The sequence below is a fragment of the Propithecus coquereli genome, unplaced genomic scaffold (assembly GCF_000956105.1).
Source record: "Propithecus coquereli isolate 6110/MARCELLA unplaced genomic scaffold, Pcoq_1.0 Scaffold88, whole genome shotgun sequence".
In the NCBI taxonomy this organism is placed as follows: Eukaryota; Metazoa; Chordata; class Mammalia; order Primates; family Indriidae; genus Propithecus; species Propithecus coquereli.
In genome coordinates this window covers 4,653,494-4,662,495 of record NW_012155062.1, presented here as the reverse complement: position 1 = coordinate 4,662,495, position 9,002 = coordinate 4,653,494, and the positions used below count along the sequence as shown (strand labels likewise).

Genomic DNA, 9,002 nt, shown 5'->3' with positions numbered 1-9,002 from the left:
CTCTAGCCCAGGCAACACAGTGAGACTCTGTCTCAAAAAAAAAAAAAAAAAGTACCATTTTGTAGTTGACCAGCAATGAATAGAGCAATAGAACCAATAGAATATAATTAGAGAGAGAATTATTACATAGACAGATTTATTATGGGAATTGGCTCATGGGATTATGGAGACTGAGAAGTCTCACCATCTGCCATCTGTAAGCTGGAAACTGAGAAAAATCCAGTGGTATAGTTGGAGTTTGAGTCTGAAGGTCTGAGAACTGGGAGACTGATGGTGGTAAGTTCTAGTCCAAGGTCAAATGCTGAGAACCAAGTGTGCCAATGGTGTAAGTCCCAGGCCAAGACCAGGAGATCAATGTCCCAGCTCACATGGGCAGAGAGAGAGAATTCTCCCTTCCTCTGACTTTTTGTTCTATTCAGGCCCTCAAGGATTGGATAATGTCCACCTACATTGTGGAGGGCAATCTGCTTTACTCAGTCTACTGATTCACATGCCAAACTCTTCCAGAAACAATCTCACAGACACATCTAGAAATAATATTTGACCGAATGTCTGGGTACCTTGTGCCCCAGTCAAGTTGACACATCACACCGTTTTAGTGCATGTTTAGCTATATCTTATTGTTTTAATTTTCATCTCTCTAAAGAGTAATGACGTTGAGCATCTTTTCATGTGCTTATTTGCCATTTTTATGTCTCCTTTGACAAATGGACAAAGTTCAAATTTTTTGTCCATTTTTAAAAAGTCAGGTTGGTCAATCATTTTATTTTTCTTATTCTTTTTTCTTTCTTTTTTTTTTTTTTTTTTCCCAGACAGGGTCTCACCGTGTCACCCGGGCTAGAGTATAGTGGTGTGATCATAGCTCGCTGCAACCTCAGATTCCTGCCTCAAACAATCCTCCTGCCTCATCCTTCCCAGTAGCTAGGACTACAGGCACACCTTACCATGTCCTGCTAATTTTTTTTTTTTTAAGAGATGGGGTCTCACTATGTTGTCCAGGGTGGTCTTCCACTCTTAGCCTCAAGTGATCCTCCCACTTTGGCTTCCCAGAATATTGGGATTACAGGCGTGAGCTACTGTGCCTGGCTTCTTACTATTGAATTATAAGCATTCCTTATATAGTCTAGAAACAAGCCCTTTATCAGTTATACACACATATGTATATAATCTTTTATATGTATGCATATATTTTCTCCCTGTCTCTGGTTTATTGTGATAATACTATATATATAAAAATAAAATTGTGCTAAATATATATTATTGTGATAATATGATATATATATATGTGTGTGTGTTTATCCACAATTCTTGGTTCATAACTCCCATAGCTCTTATTATTTCCTAAGTGACTAAAAAATAGGCATATCTTTTGTTAAAATATTTGGCCTTTTGTCCTTGGTTTCTGAAATAGCTTCAGAACAGCTTCAGAACAAAAGAGGGGAAAGACAGTTTTTTGTTATGTTGGGGCACTTTAGGCCTCAGAAGCAGGCCTCAGAAAATAGAACCTCTCTCTCTGACCTTCTCCTGCCCTCCTTTTCCCTACTCCTCTTTCTCCCCAAGGCAGGCCATAAAAACTAAAAATATACTCTAATTTCCCCTCGTTTTTCTATCTTGGAGCGGACCATAAAGAAATTCTCTGACTTACCTTGTCTAATTGTAGGTCATCAGACCAATTTCAGAAGAGGTCCTGCCCTGTCCCTGGGAGGAAGGAATACTGCACAGAGAGGCCAAGAAGAATCTAGACAGGCAGGCCTTGCTGGGCTTCCCCACTTGGTCTATTAGTACTAAATCATACCCTTTTTGTCCAATCACATTTCTACATGGTTGTCCATGCTTCAGTCATGCCTATCCAATGAAGTCCCATAAAAGGGCCAAGAGGATGAGGTACAGAGAGCTTCTGGTCAGCTGAACACATGGCGGTTCCAAAGGCTGGAGCACCGGGGAGGGCATGGAAGCTCTGTGCCCCTTCCCTCATGCCTACCCCACGCTTCTCTTCATTTCTATCTTTTGTAGTATCCTTTACAATGAACTAGGTAAACATAAGTAAGTGGTTTTCTGAGTTCTGTGAGCCACCCTAACAAATTAATCAAGCCTAAGAAGGGATCATGGGAACCTTAATATATAGCTGGTTGGTCAAAAACACAGATAAAACAACCTAGGACTTGCAATTGACGTCAAAAGCGGGACTGAGTCCTCGACCTGTGGAATCTGACACCATGCCCAGGGAGGTAGTGCCAAAATTAAATTGGAGGACATCCAGCTCGTGTTTGCCACACAATTGATTACTTGCTTGGTGTGTGAGGACATCCCTCCCACACTTGGTCACAGAAATATTATGTATTAATTATTATAGTGTAAAAACAGAGAAAAAAGTTTGTTTCTGAACACAGTCATCTTTTCATATTTTTAACAATATCCTGTGAGGAGCAAAAGTTTTTTGTTGTTGTTTAGAGATAGTGTCTCTGTCACCCAGGCTGGAGTGCAATAGTGTAATCATAGCTCACTGTAGTCTCGAATTCTTGGGCTCAAGCTATCCTCCTGCCTCAGCCTCCCAAGTAGCTAGCACTATAGGCGTGCACCATCATACTCAGCTAATTTTTTAAAACAAGTGTTTTGTAGAGATGGGGTTTCTCTCTCTTGCCCAGGCTGATCTCCAACTCCTGGCCTCAAGTGATCCTCCTATCCTGGCCTCCCAAAGTGCTGGAATTACAGGAGTGAGCCACCACCTGTTTTAATGTTAATAAAGCCCAATTTATCAATTTTTTCATTTATGATTCATGCATTTTGTATGCTAAGAACACATCGAATAATCCAGTGATTCTCAGGTAGTGGCTAGATGTTCCCCGGGGGACATTTGGTAATGTCTGGAGATGTTTTCAATTGTTACAACATGGGGTTGCTACCAATATCTAGGGAGTGGAGACCAGAGATTCACCTAAACATCCTAAAATGCATAAAACAGCTTCCCACAGCAAAGATTTGCTCTTACGTTTTTCTCTAGAAGTTTTAGAGTTTTAGCTCCTACCTTGAGGTCTATGGTCCATTTTGAGTTAATTATTATATGTGACATGAAGTAAGAGTCAAGGTTCATTTTTTGCATGTGAATATCCAATTAATATACTACCATTTATTGAAAAGACTTTTTCCTCACTGAATTTCCTTTACACTTTCACTGAAAATTGACCATATATGAGGGTCTATTTCTGGATTTTCCATTCTGTTCTATTGATCTTTATGACTATCTTTACTCCAAAGTGACACTTTCTTGGTAATTGCAGCTTTATGATAATTGTAGAATATTATAAAAATTAATATTAGGCAATATAAACTTGTCCTTCTTTTTTAATATTATTTTGTCTATTCTAGATCCTTTGCAGTTTTATTTAAACTTTAGAATTGACTTGTCAATTCTGATATTTTGATTGGAATTGCATTGAATCTATAGATTAATTCAGAAATTGGGGAGGCTATTTTAGCCTGATGCCATTAAACACTGGAATCATATATTATTAATCAACAACTGGAGAGATAGTTTGTAACCTGAAGAGAACGGAATGAAAGGAGGACGTGAATCGTTGGTCCTCTCTGAAGATAATTTTCCCTGTAACCCAGCATTCTTGTTGTAGTATCATTTTTTGCGTGTGTGTGAGCTTGATTAATATGAGTTTGTCCAGAATAATAGTGTCACTTACCAACATATGGTAAATCAGGTTCTGAGTTTTTGAAGTTGAAATAGAATCCTGGGGAGGCAAATCTGTTCAGGTAACATCCCTCTGCCTCCGGGCATTTATGTTTCTACGGGGCTTTGTAGTTTTCAAAGTGCTTTCATACATGGTTCATTTAATTCTGTATTTCTGCTATGCCCCATCAAAATCCATTGTTTCTGATTTTTCCTGAACCCCTGTTGGACAGGGCAAGTGAGTTTTGGAAAGAGGAGATTAAAGAGAGACATAATCCCTATTTTTAGTGCGGGCAGATTCTGGTGCTTCTCTTCCCAGAATTGGTTTAGAAAGATGGCCATGAACCTCTTTCCTTGATTTGAGAGAAGGAAGCTAACATTCCTTGAGAACATCATGCATTGCTCCTAAAATTTAGTGCATCTGTAAATGTCTTTTCATTTTGTTGAATAGCACGGAGAAGAGAAAGAAGAGTGTGGTTTTGGGATACGTGTACAAAGAATCTTGCAGACTGACAGAAAGTGATAAGTAATTAGTTTAAATGGCTGAGAATTAAAATTAGGAAAATTAGTGTTGTGGTCCTCAGGGTCGATGGAAGACAGTAGCTGGGTTGTTGATAGAGATTGCCGACGCTAGATAGGGTATCCATGCTTGCTACTCCCGAGAAGGTGTGTTCACAGGTTCATTCGTTCATGCATTCATGTAAGTGGACATGGGCCTGGCACAATGCTGGGAAATGTGGAGCAATGCAAGAGATAAGTCAGAGATGGTCCTTGCCCTAACAGGAAAAAATATAACATATACAAAAGGAAGCATCATTCATATATTCCAAGTAGTAACTGCAGTTCCTGGTAAGTACTTGATATATGCTGAGTGTTTGTTGAAATCATGTGTGCTATAAGGGTGGAACAGACAAAGCAGAAGCTTGAATGCACAGGTGGAAGGGTTTTACAGGTGGCGAGAACAGCAAGGGCAAAGAAACAGTGGGAGGAAAATACAGGCTTTGTATAGAAACATGAAGTGACTTTGGCTGCAGTGTGGAAAGCCACAAGGCAAGTAGTGAGAAATATTTTGAAAAAGTAGGTTGCGAATCACTGAGGCACCTATTAATCCAATTTATTTGAGAGTGCATGTACATTTTTAACTCTCATCCAAATACTGCTGATTGAGATGTATTTCCCTTACATAGGGTTGGCCGAGCTATTGCGGAAAGAGATGGAGTATGGTGAGGGATAGGTGGAGAGAATATAGGAAGACTGAAAAAATGGAGAAAAAAGGAAATTGATCAACCTGTCTTTTTGTTCTTCAAAAGTAAGAACAGGCCGGGTGCGGTGGCTCAGGCCTGTAATCCTAGCCCTCTGGGAGGCCGAGGCGGGCGGATTGTTTGAGCTCAGGAGTTCGAGACCAGCCTGAGCAAGAGCGAGACCCCGTCTCTACTAAAAATAGAAAGAAATTAATTGGACAACTAAAAATATATAGAAAAAAAATTAGCCGGGCATGGTGGCGCATGCCTATAGTCCCAGCTACTCGGGAGGCTGAGGCAGTAGGATCGCTTGAGCCCAGGAGGTTTGAGGTTGCTGTGAGCTAGGTTGATGCCACAGCACTCACTCTAGCCAGGGCAACAGAGTGTGACTCTCTTTCAAAAAAAAAAAAAAAAGTAAGAACATACCTGGGGAGGATATTTAGGAGGAAATACAATAATTTAATATTTTTCATTACTTAGAAAACTCTAATTTGTAATCTACGAAAGCAGTGAAAACCTCCCTTGGCTACTGCAGGGAGCAGCGGTGTCGCCATCACTTGGAAGCTGTTTGAAGTGCCCAGCGCAGACCCACTGCATTAGAACGTGCGTTTAACCCGGCGATGACGTGCACATTAGTTTGAGAAGTCTTGCTCTAACCCACTGCACTTTGGAGCCAATGTTTTACTGAGAAGAATCCCCAGCCGGTGCCGCGGCTCCGGGCATCTTTCACCGGATGGCGGCGCCCTAGCGCTCCCTCCCGCGGCACGCCCTTCGTTCCAGGCCCGGGTTCAGCTCCCGGCTCCCCCGGAAGCCCCCAGGCCCGTAGGGCGCGGGGAGGGGCGTGTCTGGTGGGCGGGGCGGGGCCTGCCCAATGGGCGCGCTCGCGTGGGGGGCGGGGCTCTATTTCAGCCGCGCCTCGGACCGCAGGCGCGTGTCGATTCCGGGCTCGGTATGTGGCGCCTGCCCCGGGCGCTCTGTGTGCACGCTGCAAGGACCTGCATGCTCTCGGCACCTTGGTACAGGCCCGCCGCCGTCATGTCCACTCTGCTGATCAGCCAGCCCCAGTATGCCTGGCTGAAAGAGCTGGGGCTCCGCGAGGAAAACGAGGGCGTGTATAATGGAAGCTGGGGAGGCCGGGGAGAGGTATGCGGACGCCCGGGAAATCTGTGCGGCAGCTTGGGTGCGCTCCGGGGGCCGGCCGCGCTGGCGCTGTGGGCGGTTGCACTGGATGGCGGGTTTTGAAGCTCCACAGTGAAAGTTTTCTCATTTAGGGTGTCTTTTAAAAACTTAGATTTTTAGGTGCTTGTGTGCTATGGAGATTCGATGTCATCTTGGAGCTGGCAGGGGGCTAAACTTCCCATGCACACTTAAATCCGTATGGCAGAGTCTTGGATCTGTAGTGAGAAACGGCACACACTTGGCGGTGCAATTGATCTTAATTTAGAGCTTGACTGTGGCTCTTCAGATGTGACAGCCGCCGCAGGTAACGTTCTACAGTGTAGTTTTATGTTGTTCTCTTTCCTGAAATCCTTTGGAATTTGCAAGCCCGGACTTGGTAAGATCCTGTTTTCGTTGAGACGTTCTTTGTTCCTCCTTGAGAACAGGATTCTTAGCCTTTCTCTATTGCTCAGAGCTTAACACTGTACCTGGCACCCAGTTACTACTCAATAAAATATAGAATGCAATGGAAAGATAGGGTTATTAGCACCCAAAATTTTTAAAGAAAACTTTTTATAAGCAAATGTTATGTAACATTCAACAAACTTTGTTGAAAGTTTTATATAACGAACCTGCTTTGTTAGAGGAAACACATTTTCCTTTTGGTGATCTGTGGCTGTAGAAGATGCACATGATTTTAATTGTTCCCCAAATCCCTATGTTTCATCCTGTTTTTCTTGTAGGTATCTAATCATTAGGCTCTTTGATAAAATACTCTATCCTGAAGGCCTTTTTAGCTGCACTTTGATTTTCCCTTTATAGTTGCTGACCTGAGGCCTCTCCAGTGGACACAAGCCTTTTCCATGGTTGTCTAGCGGTGGCATCTCTGGCCAGAGGGTCGACAGTGTAAGGGAGAGAAGGAATAAATAAAACTCATCAGTTTGATCTGTTATTAATGGAAAAAGAGGCAAAATAACTGGTTAGTTAAGGCTTTTGTTTATAAACCTAATATTTAGATGGCAAGGGTGAGTTTTGCAGAAAGGTGGTTTCTAATGTCTTCCAAAGAAATTAAAGACTCAAACTCTGTAGAGTGTTTTATTAATATTTGTAGCAAAAGCTAACTTAAAGTTTCCGAGTTTGGATATTATATCTTTTTTTTTCCTCTCTTGTTTTTCTTCCCCCTGTATGATTTGTTCCTTCAATTCAGAAGGGATTACATTTTCTATATATGATGGTCATCTTTCTCTTTTAAGGTTATTACCACCTATTGTCCTGCTAACAATGAACCAATAGCAAGAGTCCAACAGGTAAGTGGTTTTTTTTGTTTTAATTCAAACTGCACAGGGTGTTTTTGCAGCTTTCTTGAGAGGCAGAGCCAATTAGGCAAGTCAGGAGGAGTACAAAATCACAAATGCAATAGAAAAACACAAAATAATAATATGTTTCTTTTTCATTTGACATTTAAGAATGTCTGGGACAGTCTTTCCACTCTTGGGGGGCGGGGCTTGTGTGCCAGCAAAAATGTGAACTATAGAGACTAGGGAGGAGGTCCATTTAAGGTAGTGCTTCTGAATTACCTGAGGATTTTGTTAGAATGAAGGTTCTGATTCCTTATCTGGGTTGGAGCCCAAGTTTCTGCATTTCTAATATACCTCGGGTGTTGCTAATGGATCTTGCTTTGAAAAGAAAGGTTTTAAAGCACAGGTGTATTCTAACTGGATTCTAGCCAGTTTTTGGAAGTGTAGACTGTGAGAATCATTCCCAGCTGTAAATATTAGGGACGCTTAGATATTTTCCAATTCTTTTCCAAAAATATCTGTGTGTTCTAGAATGTCATCTTCACTTCCCTTTCCGTCCCCCTCTCTCCCTAATTCTTAATTTAGGCCAGCATGGCAGACTATGAAGAAACTGTAAAGAAAGCAAGAGAAGCATGGAAAGTCTGGGCAGATGTAAGTATGGCCTTTGTTGTCTAAAGCTCAGAAGAGGTCACCTCACAAGTACCTATTGTAATTGCAATGACATAGATAAACAGGTAGTAAGCAAGCCCGGGGCCTCCTTGTTGAAATGTGAGCGCCTTGGGGGCTGTGATACTGTGTTGGGCCTTCTGCTGTCCTGGGAGCTCCTCTGCTGTCTTCCTAGGACATTCAGTAAATGGGTAGTATTAAGCGAATTAAAACTTTGTTCTGATGTAGTGTAAACTCAAGCTATGAACACTCTTTATTCTCCGCTGAAGTTACTTGTATTTATAATTGAGCAAATAGACACTGGAAGATCTATGCTTAAAATACCTGTTCGCTGCTTTCCTCTCGCCCGCCGGATTTCTCTGGGAGGCAGCATCTCAGCAATAGATCAACATTCCTGGCTTAAAGAGCAATGGCGGCATCTCTTTTCTCAGGGCTGGGGGCCTGCGTTCCTGGACAGTCTGATCAGGCTGCGAGGCAGAGTCTGCCTCCTCCCTTCTCTGCGTTTCCAGCAGGGGTTAAATGAGCAAATGGTGTAACCGTGTCTGGTGCTGGGCTGGCCACACTGGCCTGCCACTAGTGTCGATGGAAAAGAACCCAAATTCTGTAAAATAAAGAGGTTTATTCTGAGCCAAGTATGAGGACCATGGCCCAGAGGTATACCCAAGAAGCCTGGAGCAAGTGGTCTTGCCATGGTTGGGTTACAGTTTGGTTTTATAATTTCGGGGAAATAGGAATTACATGTAAAGTCATAAATGAATACACGGAAGGTGTACATTGGTTTGGCTGGAAAAGGCAGGGCATCTAGAAACGGGATTACATGGTATAGGCGGGCTTAAAGATTCTTTGATTTGTAATTGGTTAGAGAAATGAAGCTTTGTCTAAAGGCTTGGAATGTTTTAAGTAGAGATAAGGAAGTCTGTTAGTCAGAGACAAGCCACTGGCCATAGACTCACAAGATCC

At 42.4% G+C, this 9,002-nt stretch overlaps 1 protein-coding gene across 1 annotated transcript in view; it reads left to right on the top strand.

Moving 5' to 3' along the window:
• The first annotated feature begins 5,715 nt into the window (after window positions 1-5,715).
• ALDH7A1 (aldehyde dehydrogenase 7 family, member A1) overlaps window positions 5,716-9,002 on the top strand; it is a 42,498-nt gene continuing 39,211 nt past the window's right edge. The window contains exons 1-3 of the mRNA XM_012664297.1: window positions 5,716-6,063; window positions 7,332-7,385; window positions 7,962-8,027. Of these exons, the coding sequence (XP_012519751.1) occupies window positions 5,872-6,063; window positions 7,332-7,385; window positions 7,962-8,027 (312 nt within the window). The 5' untranslated portion in view covers window positions 5,716-5,871. The remainder of the gene's footprint in view (window positions 6,064-7,331; window positions 7,386-7,961; window positions 8,028-9,002) is intronic.